Source organism: Nycticebus coucang, chromosome 9 (genome assembly GCF_027406575.1).
Source record: "Nycticebus coucang isolate mNycCou1 chromosome 9, mNycCou1.pri, whole genome shotgun sequence".
NCBI classification, from domain to species: Eukaryota; Metazoa; Chordata; class Mammalia; order Primates; family Lorisidae; genus Nycticebus; species Nycticebus coucang.
This window is the reverse complement of record NC_069788.1, coordinates 91,789,821-91,812,463: the sequence shown is the minus strand read 5'-3', so window position 1 is coordinate 91,812,463 and position 22,643 is coordinate 91,789,821. Positions and strand designations below refer to the sequence as shown.

General features: G+C 46.2%; 1 protein-coding gene across 2 annotated transcripts in view; it reads left to right on the top strand.

Annotated features, from left to right (window-relative positions):
* Nucleotides 1–12,756, top strand: part of SLC24A4 (solute carrier family 24 member 4) — a 152,653-nt gene extending 139,897 nt beyond the window's left edge. Inside the window, exons 15-18 of one of the 2 annotated variants that reach the window (XM_053603507.1) lie at nt 3,216–3,330; nt 7,214–7,326; nt 7,760–7,825; nt 8,993–12,756. In XM_053603507.1, coding sequence (XP_053459482.1) covers nt 3,216–3,330; nt 7,214–7,326; nt 7,760–7,825; nt 8,993–9,145 — 447 coding nt within the window. In that variant the 3' untranslated portion in view covers nt 9,146–12,756. The remainder of the gene's footprint in view (nt 1–3,215; nt 3,331–7,213; nt 7,327–7,759; nt 7,826–8,992) is intronic. The other variant, XM_053603508.1, reaches the window with a different exon arrangement.
* The last annotated feature ends 9,887 nt before the right edge of the window (nt 12,757–22,643 follow it).

Below are 22,643 nucleotides of genomic sequence, written 5' to 3'. Positions count from 1 at the left end.
GGTCAGGCCACACAGGAGCCCCCTTCCTATTCTCTGTGTACCTTGCAGCGGGGTCCCCTCCTCCTCCCCTCTTCCCCAGTGGGGAGCCTGGGAGCAGGGAGAGGGGAAGTGGTTACTGCGTGGCTGCGTTTCTCTTGATGGCAAAGCTCACCTGTCAGCCCTTCACACCTTAGTGGTTATCACTTAGTCGTTTCATTTTCCTCCTAACACCTGGAACCAGCAGCAGAGAGGCAAGCAAGTCTTGATTTGAGAGATAGCAGGGCCAGTAGATGCTCCTTGTAAGCACAAAAGGGCAGCCTTTCCCTTAACTCCAGAGGAAAGATGCAGTTTAGTGGGGAACCCAGGGCTGCAGGATGAGAACAGATACGCAGCCTAGTCCTACCACATGTGAGCCATGAAACCTTATAGGACAGGTGACTCGACTCTGAGCCAAGGTGACCCTCCTCTGCGATGTGGGAGTGATCACTGCTTTCTTACAAGGCTATTAGGAAAATGAAAAGAGAGCCTAGCATATTATAGGCAGTTGGTCAATCCTGGCTCTTCCCCCACCCAGCCTGTCACGGGTTCCCCTGTCCCTCCCAGGGCTCTGTGTGTTGTGAGCCTGAGCAAACTGGTGCTGTGATCAGTGGGGGGAGGGCTATTTTGCTGATGGGAGAGGGTCTTTCCTGACATCCCCCACTTAGCTGCTCCCTCGCCTAGGGGTGCCCCAGGGAGAAGCACAGACAAACTGGGGTTCTTCTTCAAGCACCTGGCCCCAGCCCTTCTGAGTGTCCTTAAACCTCCCACTAGCGCACTGACTTCCAGTCCCTGTGGCAGGGCCTCCCCATGACCCCAGCTGGTGGGAGGCACTGCCTCAACTTGCTCCCTTTCCCCCTTTCACCTGGGACTGCCTTTAGAGCTCTGTGTCCAGAAAGGAAGCTCAGGACTCACTCTGTAGTGGTCTTTTAATGAATGGGACAAGTCATGTGACTCGGGGGCAGAATCACTCTAAGCCACCAGGCCCCAGCATCTGCCCCATCCCACACACCTGACACTTCCTGGCCTTGGTTCAGCTGAACTGAGGACATGGAGGCCCTCAAACCTCCAATCCCCTATGATCTCATTCACATCCCTCCTGACCTGCTTTCTTCCATACCTCACCCCTAATCCACTCTGGTTTGGCCTTGTCTAAAGCAGCCAGTAGTCACTGACTACAACCAACAGCCAGTTAGGGCTGATCACAAACATCACTGAATAATGGACAGTTTGGCCACCAAGTGAGAGATCTCTCATACTGCCCTCGCATGTCAGATTAATGTTTGTAAGTAGCACACCCAATTTTTCAACCTAATCTTATGTCGTCTCTGTTCAGTATGATCTTAGCTTGCAGCATGACTGGTTGCTCATAACTGTAAACATTAGCCACTTTCTTTTTTTTTTGTAGAGACAGAGTCTCACTTTATGGCCCTCGGTAGAGTGCCGTGGCATCACACAGCTCACAGCAACCTCCAACTCCTGGGCTTAAGCGATTCTCTTGCCTCAGCCTCCCGAGTAGCTGGGACTACAGGCACCTGCCACAACGCCCAGCTATTTTTTGGTTGCAGTTCAGCCGGGGCCGGGTTTGAACCCGCCACCCTCAGTATATGGGGCCGGCGCCTTACCGACTGAACCACAGGCGCCGCCCACATTAGCCACTTTCATCATGAGATGCAGCCAGTACTGCTCCCAGACTTTGTTCAATGAAGATTCAAATCTCTGTAGCTGTGTGTGTGTATGAGTGGGGAGAGCTAGAAGTAGTTACCATCTAAACTCCCTAGAAAGAGAAGACAATCAAAGGTGATAAAAACCGTGCTTTAAATGAATTTGTAAATTTTATTTTTTCTTAGTAGAATTACAGGCCAGCCCATCTTTATATTTTAAAGAAAGTATTTAGGCCAGGCATGGTGGCTCATGCCTATAATCCTCCATGTTTTTTGGGTGGCTGAGGCAGAAGGATTACTTAAGGCCAGGAGTTTGAGACCAGCCTGGGCAAGAATCAGGTCCCACCTCTAAAAAAGAAAGAAAGAAAAGAAAAACGAGCTGGGTGTGATACACACCCATAGCCCCAGCTACTTGAAAGGCTGAGGCAGGAGGATCACTTGAGCCCAGGAGTTTGAGGTTGCAGTGAGCTATGAGGACACCACTGCACTGCAGTCCGGGCAACAGAGTGAGATCCTGTCTCAAAAAAAAAAAAAAGGGTGGGGGTGGGGGTAGGGAGGATGTATCCAATGGTTTCTCTTACTGAAAGTATATTCCTTAAACAATGTTATAAATTTAAAAAAATGTCTCATGACATTTGAGTGGTTATGAGAATTAGGAAGATGAAATTATGTGGAATTATTTCTTCTCTAATTACAAAAAACAACAGTGTTATTACTCATTTCTGCAGATTACCACTGAGGCCAGACATTCCCACCCCTCCTATCTTGACTTACAAATTCCACCCCGATTTCTTAAAGCAGGGGGACCAGGGACCACTTTGAATGGAGTGTTCTTACCAATGGTTTTGAACTTCAGATAGTTTCAGTTTAGAGGAATAGAATGAGCTTGCCAGAAAAATCCATAATGAAGATAGCACCCTTGTTATTCTTAATCTCTGCCAAAACAGGGGGTCCCACCTGAGTGTCATGTACTTACTTTCATCATACCCCGATGGGGTGCCGGGGAGCAGGGAAGTCCCATCTGCCATCCCCTATCCCCACCACCTTTAACATCCCTCATCTCCAAGGATTGGAAGAATGATTCTTGAACATCAGTGTCAAAATGGAGGGGCTTTAGAAATGGATTTTACATTTCCCCAGCACACTTCACAGTTGAGGAGACAGACTTCTGCAAGGTCATGTGGATAGTCACAGGCAGAGCCAGGACCAGTCCCTGAGCCCTGGACTCAGCTTCTTCCCTTTCTGAAGCCTCAGAATCGGGAGGGTTCAGAAGCAAGAGTAAAGCTGGACTTGAGTAGCATCCCTGGGCTAAGCACCTGTATAGCATATGCACACACACAAACTTTCTTTCCTCTATCCTTCCAACCTTCAACTTCTGAACCACATCATTCATTGTTGGAAAAAAAGTAAAGCAATCCCAATAATTCCAAAATAACCCAGTTTCCTGCCCTTATGATGTCTTAATAATAGGAAAATTTCCTTAGTCCACATGCTCTGTGTTGTTGTGAGTTCATGTTTCCACCTCCTGTTCTGCAGGTGACTATTATTGGATACACACTTGGGATCCCTGATGTCATCATGGGCATTACTTTCCTGGCAGCAGGGACAAGTGTTCCAGACTGCATGGCCAGCTTAATTGTGGCGAGACAAGGTACGGATCATGCCTCAGCCCCCCACAGCATCACCATCACTGTGCAGGTCCCCTCGTTGTCCTTTCCCAAGTTATAGTTGGCCAAGTAGTGGCTCTTAGACTGACAGTTGCCGAGTCCTGCTATGGAGAAAACCGTGACATCTAGAAAGCATCATTTATTAGCTTCTGTCTGTGGAGAGAACACTACCCCAATGAATGAACTGACCTCGAGAAGCTTTTGCTGGGGGGGTTGCATAACATGTTCTGATGTGAGACTGAACAAGCCCAGACTTAATACAGCAAATAAGCTGCTAACAAGAAATGTTCTCATCCCAGGGGCACAAAGTGGGTCCTCCACATCCAACTCTTTTCCAGTTCTTCTAGTTTCTAGAATATGTCTAACGTTAGCAAGGTTTGTGTGGTGGCTTTTGTTTGGGGCTTACTAAATGTCACAAGCAGTGATGAGGGGATGGTGGCAAGACAGCGGTGAGGGTCTGGGATTCGTTCATGGCCCCTTTCCTGCCAGTGAGCAGTGCCCCACCGTGGACTTGCACAGCCCTTCCTCAAAGGTCAGAAGTAGAGGGGTAGGGACAGTGTATGACGGAGCAGAATCTCATAGGAGACAGGAGACGGGAACAGTGCCCTAAGAGAAAGGTTGGCTTTAGAAGGACATACAGGACATTTTATTCCTCCATGATGAGAGAAAGGGTCAATTGGTTGTCAGTGATACCTGAGAAAATATGTGACAGAGAAGGGTTGGGAGTGTTTTTGGAGGTAGGCAGGAGCCTTAGAGAGAATGGGGACAGTTAGCAGCTAAGGGGACTGAAATGTGATTGGAAGTTAATTAGTTTCCTAGGGCCACCATAATAGCTGGTGGCTTATAACAACCTGGTTAAACTTAAAACTGCAGATATTAGTATTTCCCAGCTCTGGAAGCTAGAAGTCTGAAATCCAGGTGTTGACAAGGCCGGGCTCCTTTTGAACGATAGAGGGAAGAGTCCTCCCTTGCCTCGTTGTACCTTCTGTGGTTGCCTACAATCCTTAGTGCTCCTTGGCTTACGGCTGCACCAGTCCAGTCTCTGCCTCTGTGTTCACAGGGCCTTCTTCCCCGTGTGTGTGTCTGTGTCCAGACTTTTTCTTGCGAGGGCACCAGTCATCAGATTAGAACCCACCCTAATTCAGTATGACCTTCATAATTCTATTCCATCTGTGAAAACGCTTTTTCCAAATAAAGTCACATTCACAGATTCTGGATGGACATGAGTTTGGTAGTGGGAGTGTCCTAAGTGTACTTCTTCAGCCCAATACAGTGAGTAAAAGGGACACTGATACACACTAAGTCTGTCTGACGTTCAGTAACATGAACTTGGGTGGGATTCTGTCACTCCAGCCCCAGCCATGCACAGATGACACGTTTGTCCCTAGTTGGAGTTGGCTGGGTGGACACTATGGAAGAAGGTCAAGGGGCAGGAGAAAGTACAGTTGAAACAAGTGGCCCAGGAGTTCAGATTGGGAGAAAAGGGCATGATGCTAGAACTTAAACACTTGTCGGGATGGGGGTCCCAGTGAGGCCAGCAAAGTGTCTCTTTTAGGAACAAGGAACAGATGGAGTTCTGAGGCAAAACATCATCTCAGAGTGGCTACAGTGGAATGTATTATAGAAATGCAGAAATCGAGACAGGGTAAGGCCAGGGATGGGGTGCATAATTGGCCTAAGAGTGACATTGATGTGATTGACAGGAGCCCCAACAGACAACGGTTAAAGAATACACAGCTTCTTGACAACAAAGGGTACAGGGATCTCTGTTCAGAGCCTGCTGCCTAAAGCAGGAGGCCGCCAGGTAGCTCTGATGCAGAAGTCCTGCCTCCTGGGCTCCCTGCAGCCTCCCAGCTGTGACTGTAGTCCCATCTGGCACCATGGGCTTGGCCTGGGAGCTTGTGAGAAATGCAGACTCTCGGGTACTGTCCCAGACCCACTGAATCAGAATCTACATTTTAACAAGATCCTTAGATGATTCATGTACACGTTAGAATTTGAGTCAGAGTATCCTGAGGGTCCTCAAGGGTCACACAGCTGCTACCAGCCCCACAAGTGCACCCAGCCCAAGAAGCACTCATCCCTCCTTTCCAAACACAGCATCTTTGTACTCTCCTGACCTGTCCCACAAGTGCTTGCCTCCTCACCAGGTACATGTAGCCCGTCCCCAACAAATGCTGCATGCTCCTACACCCCACCAGAGACTGGGAGACAGGAGGGCTGGTTTCCTAGAGATACCACCCCTAAGAGGACTACACTGCCAAGACTTTGGAGTCTCCCTGACCAGTGCCTAGGGCAGTCAGGGAGGAGGGATGTGAATCCAAGCGTGGGACCCTTGAGGGAGGTGTGTCCTGGACATCACACAGGGGAGCAGGAGGTGACCTGGTGGTGTAGGCAGGGTGGGCAGTTGGTCAGATTGAGATGGTCCACCTGTCCAGATGCCAGCCTGAGATGCTGCCGAGCTGCTCAGCTACCAAAGCAATGGTGCAGCTACAAGCATTTGTATTTCAAGCTTGCTTGTTCCAGAAACATTTGCATGTGAGCAAGTTAGGATAGTCATGTCAAAGTATGGCTAAGTGGTCAGGTTGGAACAGATTTCAGCCAGCATGAGTCTTAGTTATAAAAATTTTCTTTCTTGCATGCCCCTTGACTCAGTAAGTTCCTCGGATTGTGCCATGATGCTGGACAGTTGGGCAGGAAGGGGGAGAGCAATGATGTGGGCCCCAGCTCCTGAGATGTATCTCGTCTGGTTGGAGAAAGGGAGTTCATCCCTCAGAAGCCACCAGGACACCACATTTGACACCCTAAGATCCCAGCCAAGGTCATAAGTGCCCTGGCCTAGGCCACAAGTACACATTTTGGCTTGGTATAAAGGATTCTGGACCCAGAGTCCTGAGACTGGGACACTCACAAACTGTGCCCTTGGGCATGTCCCGAGCCCCAGTTTCTTTTTTCTTTTTCTTTTTTTTTTCATTGGGGATTCATTGAGGGTACAATAAGCCAGGTTACACTGATTACATTTGTTAGGTAAAGTCCCTCTTGCAATCATGTCCTGCCCCTAGAAGGTGTGGCACACACCAAGGCCCCACCCCCTCCCTCCTTCCCTCTCTCTGCTTTTCCTTCCCCCCACCACCCCCGACCTTAATTATCATTAATTGTCCTCATATCAAAATTGAGTACATAGGATTCATGCTTCTCCATTCTTGTGATGCTTTACATCATCTGCCACATAAGGATAATGCCCTGCCCCACACCCCCAGAGCAACTGGGGGGGATAAATAAGACAGAGTTTGTGGTGGGTCCTCAGAGGACATCAGCTGGTGGACATGGCATCATTGCCACAAACCAGGCAATGTAAACAATGGAAATTTATCGTCCCACAGTTCTGGAGGCTGGAACTCTGAGACCCAGGTGTGGGCAGGCTTTGTTCCTTCTGAGGTCTCTGAGGAAGAGTCTGTTCCAGGCCCCTCCTCTCCTCTCTCCTTGGCCATCTTCATTTTTGCCTGACATTCTCGTGTGTGGTCCATGTCCACATTTCTCCTTTATGTAAGAACATCATATTGGGTTAGGGCCTACCCTGATGACTTCATTTTAAGCTGTCATGTCTGTAAAGAGACAATCTCCAAATGCACAGTCTGAAGTACTGGGGCTTAGGACTTCAACATGTGGAACTTCAACCCACACAGTGCCTTCAGATTTCATGAAGGGAGTAGATCTTAGGCCTCACAAAAGGGTTTTTAAATCACAGGGTCTGTGAAGAAGGAATCCCTTCCTAAGGAATAGCACTGAGGGAATGGTTCTAAGAAAGAACACAGGTTTCTGGAAGCCTGCTCTTGGTGAAAGAAATGTGTTGGTTGTCCCCTCCAGGCCTTGGGGATATGGCGGTCTCCAACACCATCGGAAGCAACGTGTTTGACATCCTGGTGGGACTTGGCATACCGTGGGGCCTGCAGACCATGGTTATTAATTATGGGTCCACGGTAAGTTCCTTCCACCTGATGAGTGAGTGAGATGGATGCATTTTACCAAGAAGGATAGTGGTGTTGACCCAGTGTCAGGGGAGGACTTGGGAGATACACTGCTCCTTCTCCTTGGCACCCTGGCATCCACTGTCCCCACTGTCCTTGAAGGCTTCTGGGGCAGACCAGGGGTATCTGCAGGAAGGGCCTGTGTTTGCTGGGTGCCCCTGTTCCTCATCTCCATCTGCTGACACAGCATCCCCAGCCCAGGCCATCCCCTCAGACCAGTAGAGTAGTGACTTGAGTGCATGCTTCCCCAGCCCTCCATGGCCACACGCTCACTCATGAACACCTATGTTTATTCCGGAATGAATCAACCGGAGCACTCTGAGCCCTCAGGAGGGATTGGCTCCCAGCAGACCAAAGACTCAGGGCCGTGTGTTTGATTTTACAGGTGAAGATCAACAGCCGGGGGCTGGTCTATTCCGTGGTGCTGTTGCTGGGCTCTGTTGCTCTCACCGTGAGTTTTTACAATTCGTACTTCATTACATCTAATTCTGCCTTGTCACTTACATGGCTCTGTGTACCTCCATCATTTCCCCCATCAGGGATGGATAAAGCCCAGGAAATATGCACATTCACGGGAGCCCCAGCCCAGTTTTTGCCAAGAGCATCAGCAGCCCCATAAGCTTTTTCTTGAGCAAATAAGCTGCCAGAGGAAGTGAAGCGCATTTCTGTTCTTCTTGCCACCTGGTCTAGTCTCCTTTCTAGTGTCCGGGGAGAGAAGTCCTCCCCTCTACCTGAGCTGGTAAATGGAGGTGCGACGGCCTTCAGGACAAAACGTCACAGAAACTAAGGCCACCCTGCCTCCCTCACGGGTGGGTCTGTGCTGAGTACTTTACTTCTGTGTCATTTTACATATTCACTCCTTTCAGCCACCTGAAGGGGGAGGTTCCATTGTTATTCCCATTGTGCAGAAGAAATCAACTTAGCCAAGGTTGCAGAGTTGGGAAATGGCAGAGCTAGGATTTGAACCCAGCTTGGTCTGTCCTTAAAGAACCCATGTCATGATTCCTTACCCCCTGCTCTGATGAGGTGCCTAGGCCCTCAGAAGGCAGACAGGATAGGGAAGCAGAGGAGAGTCAGGGAAAAATGTTGGACGGGCTGTGCTCCACCTCTGCCCCAAACATATACACTCAGACACACACACGTGCAAGAGATGGCCCAAGTGGAGTTTGCCAAACCAGGGGTCTCTAGGAGTCTTGGAAAATTTGCTGAGGAGTCCTGAGGATAAAAGACCATAATGCCAAGTTCTAAAGTGCAGGGAACATCCAGATAAAGAACCTGTTCATCCCTAAGGAATGCCCAGGGAGGGAGGACCGTGGTGCCTGCAGTCAGGCTGTGGGAGGAAGTGGCACACCTGCCCAGGTAGGGCTGGCCCACGAGGGCAACTACTGTGCATCCCGAGTCGGCAGGGCTGAGACAGAGACTCCCCGTTTCAGCAGACAGGTCTAAACCCTCTGGAGCTCATTCTAGTCAAACTGAGGATCAGCCTGGTGGTGTCCCTCTGCTCCTGTCCACATGCTGCAGAAAGTTCTGCGGTCTCTGACTCAGGTTTCATTTTGCAGTAGAAATGCCTTTGCATTTTTGCACCCCGAGCCCAGCTGCCATGCTCTCTCCTCGCCAGGTCCTCGGCATCCACCTAAACAAATGGCGGCTGGACCGGAAGCTGGGCATCTATGTGTTGGTTCTCTACGCCGTCTTCTTGTGCTTCTCCATCATGATAGAGTTTAACGTCTTCACCTTCGTCAACTTGCCAATGTGCCGAGAAGATGATTAAAGCCGAGCTGCTTCCTCTGGGAGCTGTTCTGGACACCCTGTGATGCCTGCGCCCTCCTCTCCCCTCCTTCCCCCACCACAGGTCTCTCCTGCATTGGCAGCCACAGTCTGTTCTTTCACACACTGGAAGGAAGAGCCATCGCGGTCTTTGTCTAGTCACAGGCCAGGCTGCTGGGCGTCCTCCTCCTCCTTGGAGTTCTGCCCCCGCAAGGCAGGATCCAGGGACTGTTATCTGAGCAGCTTTGAAGAGCCCGGAGCGGCCAGCCACAGGGCTGTGTCAAGTGTCTCATCTCTGTCCTGCACACCATCAAAAAGACTTCTGTGTGCAGCTTGTCTTTCTGTTACACGGGCAGCCTCAGAAATGAGGCAGGCAGTGAGCCTGAGGTCTCCGAGGGCAAGTGCAAAATAGGAATGTTGTTCTCAAGTCTCACCTTTGGGCCAGAGGTGGCTCCTTGGACATGTGAGCTGCTGGGAGCCTCCCACTTCTGCTGGGAGCACCTGCATGGTTTGGAGGGGGCAGGCTTCAACCTTTGGGGGTTTGGGACCGTGATGCCAGACATTTCCACCCCCTTTCCTGGAAAAATGAGAATGGAAACAATTTTTCGCAAAAGAGAGAAAACAAGTGAATATTCGTATCACTTTTATTGATGCATTCAGAGAATGAGCTATGAAATATTAAAAATAAAACATCACATAGATCATCATACTTGAAAAATATCATTCCATACAAAAGGATCATAAGGCAGACCAAAAAAGGTAGAAATGATTGTAGGGAAACGAATCCTCTGGGTGTCATCTTGCATTGACTCTAAGACATTCGGTTTGGAACAGAGAGAAAGGAGAAAGACTAACAAATGGGTGCTAACTCACAGACGGGGAGACTGTAGTTTCTAAGCTGTACATTCCAGACCTTCTGTGCGGTACGATGCACTGTCTATTGGGGTTTGTCATTTCTTTGCTAATGCTCTAGTTTCGCAACCACCCTATTGAAAAACCCAATTGTTTATATGCTCAACAAATTTCATAGCCTGCTGAACTGGACCGAGTGTGCCAGAAATGCTGGTTAATGACAAGAAGAGAGATTTCCTCAAAAAATAACAGATTGCTCTCTGGTTAGATGAAGGCAAGTATGAAAACCATAATTTAGAATTTGTAGAGCCAAGTTTCTTGAACCATGTAGTTTGCTACGCATGAAAGACCAACAATGGGAGGCTGGTTCAAAGAGAGAAAAATATGAAACCACTTTCAACTGCTTCATAGCACTCAAATATATATTTAAAAGATTTATGAACACATACGATTCATGGTTTCTAAAAAGAAAGCACAGTTAATTTTATAGAGAGGTTTTTTTATTTTTTTAATATCTATTGTGAAAGTCTACCAGATTTGATGCACTTTGAATATTGGGATATTTTGCACAGAAGAATGTATGTGAACTACCCATGATGATGAGAGAGGAGAGGAAATTTTTAGCAATTCACCAGAGTCACTCTAAACTTGGTGGTGAGTTTAAATCCAATAGCTGAAGCCTTCCTGAGACACACAGATTGTGACCCACCCTGAAATGTGTGACTGTGCTCTCTAAGGCCTCCTAAATTTCAAAAGGAGGAAGTGTTCAGACTTGTGTCCCTCACTTCCCCTTTAGCACGAGCCTACGTGGGACCTCGCCCTCCTCACCAGGCTTCTACTGTGGGTTCACATCAGTATTAGTAGCTGCACCAAGTTAAGGTTTCTCTTTTGATTTCTTTACCCCCAAATTGGGCTCAGTGGTCTTCAAGTTGAGAACAAGGGTGATATTCCTAAGACAGTCACTAAAGAGGGGCCTAGGGACCCTGTAGCTTCATCAGTATAAACTTGAGCTACAGGGGGGTTCAGGGCCCCCAGGACCACTCTGCTCTAATAGCTTAGTTCATGTGGTCCCTCCCATCTTATAGGTTCTTCCAGGTTCCAGAATCCTCCTGTCTTTGTTTTGGTTCTTCATTTTCCCAGATGTTAAGTAGGGGTTATTGACCCCTTCTAATAGAGAACACAGTTTTGGGAAGTCATGGGTCTCTAATTCAATGACCAGTTAGTAAGGAGCAGAATGGGGCACCAAGCACCCCCAGCCCACCCTTCTCCCAGGGCAGCCAGTCCATAGTTGGCTGTCCTTGAGGAGTGAATGCGGTTATGACTTTGCCTTTGTGGTTGGCTCTTATCGTTCAAGGCAAAACCTCATCAATAGTTAATTGACTTCTGGGTTCTGCAGATCATATCCTAATATCTGTCCCTATCCAATGTTTCTATTTTTCCTTAAAAATGACCAAGAACTATTTTTAGCTATGGCAAGGCACGAGACACATGGCCCCTGGTGGCGTCCCGGGTGGTTTTCAAGTTTCCGAATCCTTGTATAGCTTGTAGAGAACACATCCTAATTACCCTCCTCTTCCTCAGCAGAATCCATCTGAGATTATAATATATACTGCAGATGCAATTAGAGACTTAAAAAAGGTTTTAATATGTAATGCACTCCTCCTGGCTAATTTTCTTTTGACTTTAATGTGCCAATGTAATTTCCTTAAAGGATCTATGCATTTATTATATCTAGGAAACTATAATATATGTAAACTATAGGTGGAAAAGAATCTTTTTTTATTAAATATTTTTCCATCACAACTTTAAAGAACTGCTTGATGAAGTAGGCCTTCATTTTTAAATTACGCTTTCCATCACTACGCAGGATTACTTCCTGTATTTTATTCCCAAAGCTAATTAGCATGGGATAATTACTCTGCAACAAAAATAGGCAATTAAAAATAATTTTAGTTCTACTCATTGGGGGCAGAACAGAAAAATGAACTGTTGCTCTTAGATAGAAAATGTCTCTAGAGGCAAGAGCAGGTAGTTCCTGTCAATTTCTGGTTTGGAATTTGTCCTTATCAGCCCAAGCATGGTTAGAGTGGAAGGTGTGCAGAGAACCTGGTCCTGGAGGAAGGTTCTGGGTCAGCTGCAATGAGAGATGGGTGCTTAAGAGTTCTATGGGCAGGTCAGAGTCCCTCTCCACCACTGTTCTTCCTATAACCCAGTGTGCCTGTCCCCCTGTCAACCTGTGTCTCCACCTTGTACACACACTTGGCTGCCCTTCAGAGTCTTCACCTGCTCCTTATCCCTTGCCTATTGGGACTAGTTCTTGCTTTTGTCCTATCTGCCTCTTCCTTTACAGACCCAAGCAGCTGATAAGACACCAGCCTTCTCTGAGCCAGGTTAAAACAGGTAGGGTATTCACAAAGGGCAGTCAGTCCTGTAGACCACAAACAGAGCCCACTGCTCAGGGTCTAGGTTTCTTCCACCTGCTCTTCCCTATTAATGGGGTTTGTGAGCCTAAGAGCATCACCACTCAGAACACAGGACTCCCCACACAGCCCAGGATTTTGGGAAAGGGGTGGATGGTGTCATTGCTGGACACCCATCTTTCCACTTGGCCATTTTTCTTCCTGAATCCAGGGCTCCCTCTCTTGAAGGTGGGGGGGAGGGAAATGGAGGCAAGAGGGACCAGGGGACCATCTTTTCATTCCCCCTTGGGAATCCCAGCACCAGCAGCTGACACTGCTTTCCACACGCCTTCCTCCCTCCCTCCCTCCCCTCCCCTCCCCTCCCCTCCCTTCCCTCCCTCCCTCCTTCCCCTCCCCTCCCTTCCTTCTCTCCCTTCCTTCTCTCCTTTTCTCCCTTCCTTAAGTCGAAATGGATTAGTGGAGCCTAAGGAATTGGCACTGGAAGGGTTCTGTTGTCACATTTTAGAATTTCACCCCAGGAGAAGCAGAGACCTTTCTGCCCTGGCTGAATGGGGAGGAGCTGGTCTCCTGTCCCTTATCTCCACCTCTGCTCCCCTCCCCTTCCCTTCAGGGCCATACTCCCCCAGGTTGGAATAGGGGGCTATGCTGCCCACATGATGGGCTCTCAGCAAATGCTTGTTGCTTGAATGAACAACTTGCCAATGATGGTGAAAAATCATAGGCTGTACTTTAAATACTCATGGCCTCCTCTCTCATACCCTCCAGACATGATTTCCATGGGAGTCACCCTGCCTGGGGGCAGTTTGCAGATGTACCCAGGGCACCTGAGGTGGTCGACCTCTTGGCAGCACTGTTACCACATCCTGCCCATAAAAATGTCTAGAAATTTTTGTAAGTGCTCTCTGGGCAGCCCTTGGGTGACAGAAAGTCTGTCATCCCTCACCCAGCTCTGGACATAACATGCTGCGCTTGCCTGGTGCCCTCACCAGGTAAAGCTACTCTGGGTTTTCTGCTCTGTAGCCTCCCCCAGGGCCTTCTAAAGCACACAGAGGGGGCTCCTCCTGTACGTTGGGTAAATCTTCCCCACTGTGTCAGTTACATGGGAACAAAGGTGGGGGGGGGGTGTCTTTCCCTGGGTCTGTCCCACGAGGCAAAGAGCATGAGGCCTCACTGCTCACGCCGAGCTGCACCATTTGCCAACCAAGCTTTTGGGGGCCCCTTCACCTTGCTGCAGAGAACTGCTCCCCCAAGGGCATACTCCTCAGGATGCCAATTTTAGAATGGCATTTGATATAGGTTGTTATATTTGTTAATAAAACAAGATTGGGATGCTAGTTTTGTGCTTAACTTCAGGCCAGATGGCTAATGGGAGGAAGACGTCTGGTCTGTCATGTGACCGTGTGTCCAGCTCAAGGAAATGGTGCTCACATTTCAAGTTGGGAGAACAGGCACTTTCCTCCTGTTCTGCCAACGGGGTGGAGCTATCTTTTCAGGGAAGCCAGTTGGGTGGTATTAGAGCTTTGGCTATTTTATAGGGGGTTTAAAAATTCTAACTTTCAATGACAGATGCCTCCCAGGTTCTGTCTCTACTAAATTCTCAAACACCTTGTGCACATGGCGTCCTCTTTTCCCTGTGTGTCTCCAAAGCCCTTCTTCGTCCAGTCTCACAGTGTCAGTGTCCAGTTGTCAAAGTTGTGTATCTTCCTCCCTGTTCTGACCACGGGTAAAACATGCTCTCCCCCAGTCTAGGGAACTGTCTGCTGCCAGGACACCCTGGTACAGTACTTGGGGGCCCGGGGAGACGTCTCTTGAGAGCTGAAAATACACACTATGTGCGCCTATGTGAAAGTCAAGCCCTTTGCTGTGTGGTTTTTCCTGATTTACAGGTCTGGGGATCAGCTGCTTGTTTGTTAAAAGCCCAGTGACACTGGCCGACATAATCCACAGCCGTTCCCACTGTTGCCAGAATTCAAACTGTTGCTGCTTCATGCACCTTTTGGTTTCCAGAAGCACAGTGTGGTATGATCAGACCTTGTGCACTAAGAGAGGGTCCCAGGTGACAGAGCCCTCCTTGCTGCCATTCCAGAATTCCTAGCACAGAAATGCCCAGACCCATCTCGGATGAACATTCAGTCCCCTTTCAATGGAAGGAGCTCCTCCTGAAAACAACTGGAGTGTGAGCAAGGCAGCTCTGTTCTTCCAGATAAAATATTCTACTAGGGATTTTTTTTTTCTTTTTCTGGCCACTGGGCATCTCGGCCCTCACCTTTCAACCGTGTGTCTCTGAGCTGTAGACCTCATAACCACTATCTGCTTCCTCCACAAGGCTTGGACCAGGAGCAGTTAAGGACCCAGTGGACAGAACTGGGGCTGAGCTGCTATGGCCAGGTCCCGGGAAGCCCCAGAGGAAAGACTGCTGGTCTGTGAGGCTGGGCGCCCTCTGTATTTCCCGCCTGGCAGCTCCCAACTGGGAGTAGTTGCTGGTGTCTGAACATAAAAGAGAGCTTTGACTAGCTAACAGGGAAAGAAGGCTGTTGGCCAGATGGGGCTAGGCCCACAGTCAGAAGCAGGGGTTGCCAAGGAAAGGGCTGAGTGAGCAGAAGCCACACCCATCCAAGCTGTCCCTGGGGCAGGCTGGGCATGGTTTCCACCGTCATTTAGATCTTCCTGGGGCCCCACTGTTACCTACCAAGTAGCGGATAAATAGAGCATGGTTGTGTTCTGAAAGAAGCTCCTTATAAACAACCAAAACCAAGAACTGCTGGGGCTGTTCACACATAGCTCGAGTCCCCCACAAGATATTTCTGGCACGCTGGTCTGAACACACCATCTTTGTTCATTCTCGAGAACAGGCAGAACAGGAACATTGATTGAAAAGTTGTAAATAATATATTTATCCTGCTATTTATTTTTTCAATAACTGTGACCTCCTGCACTGTGAATGCTCTGTGACATGAGATTCTTAGTTTAATAAAAGTGTCATTAAATTTTAATGAATTGATATTATTGGTTACTAAACATTGGCATGGGCTTATTTTTATTGTGAAGAAAAACTCTAGAGTACATATAAACTAAACTTTATAAGAAATCTAGCAGTCAGTATTGTAATGCAATATATCAAAATCTGTTCACTGTCAATAAAATAAATGAGCACAAGTTGTCTTTCCCTATATAATACAGCTTCCATTCACATTAATAGCCACATGCATATTTGTATTTTTGAAAGAATTATGTACACAAGGAATAACTGTCTCTATTTATATATTGAGAAAAAATAAAAAAGGATGAGGGGTTGGAGCTTTTTAATTGTAGTGGTTACTAAAATAAAACAAAGCAGAACTCATAATGTTTTTTTTTATTATTAAATCATAGCTGTGTACATTAATGCGATCATGGGGCACCATACACTGGTTTTGTAGACCGTTTGACACCTTTTTATCACACTGGTTAACATAACCTTTCTGGAATTTTCTTAGTTATTGTGTGAAGACATTTACATACTACATTTACTAAGTTTCACATATACCCTTGTAAGATGCACCGCAGGTGTAATCCCACCAATCACCCTCCCCCCTCCCTCCCCTCCCTCTCCCCCATCCCCTATTCTTAGGTTATAACTGGGTTATAGCTTTCATGTGAAAGCCATAAATTAGTTTCATAGTAGGGCTGAGTACATTGGATACTTTTTCTTCCATTCTTGAGATACTTCACTAAGAAGAATATGTTCCAGCTCCATCCATGTAAACATGAAAGAGGTAAAGTCTCTTTAAGGTTGCATAATATTCCATGGTGTACATATACCACAATTTATTAATCCATTCGTGGATCGATGGGCACTTAGGCTTTTTCCATGACTTAGCAATTATGAATGGGGCTGCAATAAACATTCTGGTATAAATATCTTTGTTATAATGTGATTTTTGGTCTTCTGGGTATATACCTAGTAGAGGAATTATAGGATTGAATGGCAGATCTATTTTCATATCTCTAAGTGTTCTCCAAACATCTTTCCAAAAGGAATGTATTAATTTGCATTCCCGCCAGCAGTGTAGAAGTGTTCCCTTTTCTCCACATCCATGCCACATCTCTGGTCTTGGGATTTTGTGATATGGGCTAATCTTACTGGAGTTAGATGATATCTCAAAGTAGTTTTGATTTGCATTTCTCTGATGATTAAAGATGATGAGCATTTTTTCATATGTCTGTAGGCCGCGCGCCTGTCTTCTTCAGAGAAGTTTCTCTTCAAGTCCCTTGCCCAGCCTGCGATGGGATCACTTGTTCTTTTCTTGCTTATACGTTTGAGTTCTCTGTGGATTCTGGTTATTAAACCTTTGTCGGAGACATAACCTGCAAATATCTTCTCCCATTCTGAGGGCTGTTTGCTTGCTTTACTTACTGTGTTCTTGGCTGTGCAGAAGCTTTTTAGTTTGATCAGATCCCAGTAGTGTATTTTTGAAGCTGCTTCAATTGCCTGGGGGATCCTCCTCATAAAATACTCACCCAGACCGATTTCTTCAAGGGTTTTCCCTGCACTCTAGTCTTCTAGTATTTTTATTAGTTTCATGTCTTAAGTTTAAATCTTTTATCCAGTGAGAGTCTATCTTAGTTAATGGTGAAAGGTGTGGGTCCAGTTTCAGTTTTCTACAGGTTGCCAGCCAGTTCACCCAGCACCATTTGTTAAATAGGGAATCTTTTCCCCACTGAATGTTTTTAATTGGCTTGTCAAAGATCAAATAACGGTAAGTAGCTGGATTCATCTCTTAGTTCTCTATTCCTTTCCAGACATCTACTTCTCTTGTTTTTGTGCCAGTACCATGCTGTTTTGATCACTATGGATTTACAGTATAGTCTGAGGTCTGGGAGCGTGATTCCTCCTGCTTTGTTTTTATTTCTGAGTAATGTCTTGGCTATTCGAGTTTTTTTCTGATTCCATATAAAATGAAGTATTATTTTTTCAAGATCTTTAAAGTATGACAGTGGAGCTTTAATAGGGATTGCATTAAAATTGTATATTGCTTTGGGTAGTATGGACATTTTAACAATGTTGATTCTTCCCAGCCATGAGCATGGTATGTTTTTCCATTTGTTAACATTTTCAGCTATTTCTTTTCTTAGAGTTTCATAGTTCTCTTTATAGAGATCTTTCATGTCCTTTGTTAAACTCCCAAATATTTCATCTCCTTTGGCACTACTGTGAATGGAATAGAGTCCTTAATTGTTTTTTCAGCTTGACTATTGTTGGTATACATAAAGGCTACCGATTTATGAATGTTGATTTTGTAACCTGAGATGCTGCTGTATTCCTTGATCACTTCTAAGTTTTGTAGTAGCATCCCTGGTGTTTTCCAGATATACAATCATATCATCTGTGAAGAGCGAAAGTTTGATCTCTTCTGACCCTATATGGATACCCTTGATCGCCTTTTCTTCACTAATTGCAGTGGCTAAAACTTCCATTACATTGTTAAAGAGCAGTGGAGACAATGGGCAGCCTTGTCTGGTTCCTGATCTAAGTGGAAATGATTTCAATTTAACTCCATTCAATACGATATTGGCTGTGGGTTTGTTGTCAGGTTAAGAAATGTCCCTTCTATACCAATTTTCTTAAGTGTTCTGATCATGAAGGGATGGTGAATATTATCAAAGCTTTTTCTGCATCAATTGAGAGAATCATATGGTCTTTGGTTTTTAATTTGTTTAATTTGTTTATGTGCTGAATTATACTTATACTTATAGATTTACGTATATTGAACCAGCCTTGAGACCCTGGGATAAGAACTGACTTGGTCATGATGTATGATTTGTTTGATGTGTTGCTGGATTCTGTTTGTTAGGATCTTGTTGAATATTTTTGCATGTATATTCATTAGTGATATTGGTCTATAATTTTCTTGTTGGATCTTTTCCTGGTTTGGGGATCAGGGTGATGTTTGCTTCATAGAACGTGTTGGGTAGTCTTCCTTCTTTTTCTACATTTTGGAACAGGTTGAGTAATATAGGTACTAATTCCTCTTTAAAGGTTTGGTAGAATTCTGACATGAAGCCATCTGGTCCCGGGCTTTTCTTTTTAGGGAGGTTTTGTATGGTTGATGCTATTTCAGAACTTGATGTGGGCCTGTTCAACATTTCCACTTGATTCTGGCTAAGTCTTGGAAGGTGATGTGCTTCCAAGTATCGGTCTATTTCCTTCAGATTTTCATATTTCTGAGAATAAAGTTTCTTGTAATATTCATTAAGGATTTTTTGAATTTCTGAGGAGTCTGTTATTTCGTCTTTGTTGTTTCTGATTGATGAGATTAGAGATTTTACTCTTTTTTTCCTGGTTAGGTTAGCCAAAGGTTTATCTATTTTATTGACCTTTTCAAAAAACCAACTTTTTGATTTATCGATCTGTTATATAATTCTTTTGTTTTTTATTTCATTTAATTCTGCTCTAATTTTGGTTATTTCTTTTCTTCTACTGGGTTTGGGGTTGGAATGTTCTTCCTTTTCCAGTTGCTTGAGATGTCCCATTAAGTTGTTAACTTCCTCTCTTTCCGTTCTCTTTAGGAAGGCTTGCAGTGCTATAAATTTCCCTCTTAGGACTGCCTTTGCGGTATCCCAGAGGTTCTGATAATTCATATCTTGGCAATTTCCTTCTTAATTTCATCTCTGACCCAGCTGTCATTCAGCATAAGGTTATTTAACTTCCATGTTTTTGTATGAGTATGCAGATTTCTGTTGTTACTGAGTGCAACCATCCTTTCACCCTGATTCTATATTTATTTTTTATTTTTTATTTTTTTTTGCATTTTTTTGATTAGATGATATCTCAGGGTGGTTTTAATCTGCATTTCTCTAATAATTAGGGATGATGAGCATTTTTCCATATGATTGCTGGCCATTCATCTGTCATCTTTGGAGAAGATTCTATTCATCTCTCTTGCCCATTGATGTATGGAATTGTTGGGTTTTTTTCTTGTGAATTATTTGGGTGTTCACTCAGTTCCAGCCCTGCCCCTAATTGATGTTACTGACCGAACAGAACAGAACAACTTTGCAGGAATTTGTTTCTGTCCCTGCTAAATTCCCCTGCAGAAGAGAAGCTATTTTGAGTTCATAGAGCCTGCGCCTCAGGCCCTGTCTTTGCTCCTGCAGGTTTGTATTTGGTTAGCTGTCAGTTCTAGCCACCTGTCTACCTTTGTCTACAGGCTGATGATCCCCTGAGGACCAGGTGTGTCTTAGGCTCAGTAAAGCATTCCTCTGGGTCAGCCCCGCCCTGGGAACTTCCTGGCTCTGTGCATGCGTTTCTAGTCCCCATGCCCCACCCTGGCCAGTACCGCCTCAGGCAAACCCTTTACTCATGGGGCCTGCGTTTCCGTCCCAGATCTGTTCCGTGGTGGTTGCCACCTGAGTAGATGCTCAGCCTCTTCTGGTTGCCCAGTGAGGCAGGGGGTGTGGCTTCAGAATATCTGGGAGTGATCCCTATTGTTGCCAAAAGACCACTGCTGCTTTGCACCTTGGGGTACTGCCGCTCCAGCATGGTTCCCTCTCAGCGGACCGTCCTCTCCTCACTCCCGTGCTGCAGAGTCAGCACTGACCAGCTGCAGTTTAGGCCCTGTCCACACCCCTCGAGAAATCACACAAGAATCTGTTCTCCTGGGGGACAGGCCTCCAAACCTCAGAGTGAGAGTGGAGGGGAGTGCTGGGAGCTCAGAATTGCAGATAGAGAATATATACAGTTTTATACAGTTTTATGCCTGGCAGGAGAATGCCATGGCACCCTAGTAGGGGAGGTAGGTCCAGTTTTTAGAGGGTCTCTCCTGTGGAGTGGAGTGGGGGGACCTTTGAACTCTGCTCATTTGTTTGTGGGGCACTCTGAGCTGTTCTCATGGGGGAGGGGACTCCCGTCCACTTGGTGATGGATTTTGTACCTTTTGTTTGTATCCTTGGAGTCGCAGCTCACCTCAGCGGGGTTGATGTGCATTCTTCAACCTTCTCTGTTGGTGCAGCTCTAATCCACCAGGTTACTTGCTAAATTTCTGTCCTTTAACTCTCCTTCTGGACGGGAGCCTCTGTGGAAAGCTGGCTTCAATCAGCCATCTTGTTTCCACCCCCTAATTTGTTTTTTTTTTTTTTAGACAGGACAGGGTCTTGCTCTTTCACCCGGTCTAGCGTGCAATGGTATCATTGTAGCTCACTGCAATCTCAACCTCCTGGACTCAGGCAATCCTCCTGCCTCCTCCTCCCAAGTAGCTGGGAGTACAGGTGCCCACCACTGTGCCTGGCTACTTTTTCTATTTTTAGTAGAGATGGAGTCTTGCTCTTCCTCAGGCTGGTCTCAATCTTCTAACTTCAAGTGATCCTCCTGCCTCAGCCTCCCAAGGATCACAGGTCTGAGCCACCATGCTTGGTCATAACTCTCATAATTTATATTGGCTAGCATGAATGAGTCTAGAATGACCCAATCTTACCTCACCAGCTTCATGTGTGTGGGATCTTTGTAGTCACACACAGCCCCATATCAGAAAGGCCTGGCTTGGTTGTCACCATCATAAAAATTCTTAAAGGCTTTTTTTTTTTTTTTTTTTTTTTTTTTGTGGTTTTTGGCCAGGGCTGGGCTTGAACCTGCCACCTCTGGCATATGGGACTGGCGCCCTACCCCATTGAGCCACAGGCACCACCCAGGCATTTTTTTTTTTTTTAAGACAGAGTCTCTGTTGCCCTGGGTTACCTGTGGAGTCATAGCTCACAGCAACCTCAAACTCCTGGGCTCAAGTGAACCTCTTGCCTCAGCCTCCCAAGTAGCTGGGATGACAGGTGCCCACCACTATGCCCGGCTAGTTTTTTTCTATTTTTAGTAGAGACAGGGTCTCGCTCTTGCTCAGGATGTTCTCAAACTCCTGAGCTCAAGCAGTCCATCCACCTGGCTTTTCCAGAGTGCTAGGATTACAGGCATAAGCTACCATGCCTGGCCCTTATGGGCTTTTAAAAAAGAGGCCCTACATTTTCATTTTGCTCTGGGCTCTGTGAATTACATCGCTGGTCCTGATCATCTGGAGGAAGGTTCATGTCATCAGCTCTTGCATCATGGGAAATTGAGGTTGAAGGGCAGACGTTTGGGTTAATTCCTTCATTCTACAGAAGTTTCAGGAGTCCCAGCTCCCATAGGCAGCACCACAAACCTTAATATGCACACAAACCACTTAAGCATCTTATTAAAAAGCAGTGCCACTGGCTTGGGCATCAGGAGTGTTAAAAGGCTCTCAGGTGGTTCTAATGTGAAACCAAGATTTGAAAGCATCAATCCAGCTGAGCCCACCTGTCTCGGAGTCCTCCCAAGTGCAGCAAGGGCCAGCCCCTCTGCTATGTCCCCCAGACTGATACTCCCAGCCCCAAGGTTCTGTGTTTCTCAGAGCCATCTACCTACAAGTCCAATTCCCTCCTGGTCTCTTCAGCTAGATGCCTCCCAAGAGTCTCAAAGTCAACATGATCAAAAGTAGACTTGTGCAAACCTAATTATTTTTTTTAAAACATGGGCAAATGGGGAGGCACCTGTGGCTCAGTGAGTAGGGCGCCGGCCCCATATACCGAGGGTGGTGGGTTCAAACCCAGCCCTGGACAAACTGCAACCAAAAAATAGCCAGGCGTTGTGGCGGGCGCCTGTAGTCCCAGCTGCTTGGGAGGCTGAGGCAAGAGAATCACATAAGCCCAAGAGCTGGAGGTTGCTGTGAGCCGTGTGACGCCACGGCACTCTACTGAGGGCAGTAAAGTGAGACTGTCTCTACAAAAAAAAAAAAAAAAAAAAATGGGCAAATGTTCACAACAGCTTATAGCCAAAATTCTTAAAGCAACCCAAATGTTCTTCATTGGGAGTAATGGAGTGAAAGATAATAAATTCTAAATAAAGAAATAATAAACATTTGGTAAAAAATAGTAATAAAAAAGGGGGGACAAAAAACACAACATATTTTGTGCTTTAGGTAACAACATACAAGCTAATGTGTTTATGGGTAAAGTACACTGGTGTGTGCAACTAACTGAAATGAATTGGAACAAGGTGGATGGATAATGGAGATTGGTATGATAAGGCAAATTAAGTAAACTTACTTAATGGTGGAATGTAGGTTGTGGGTATATGGGTGCTTGTTGTACAATTTATTCAACTTTTCTATATGTTTGAAATTTTTCGTGGTAAAATGTTCAGGGGAAAAAAATCCATCCTTTCACCCCCAAATTTACTCCTGCTGT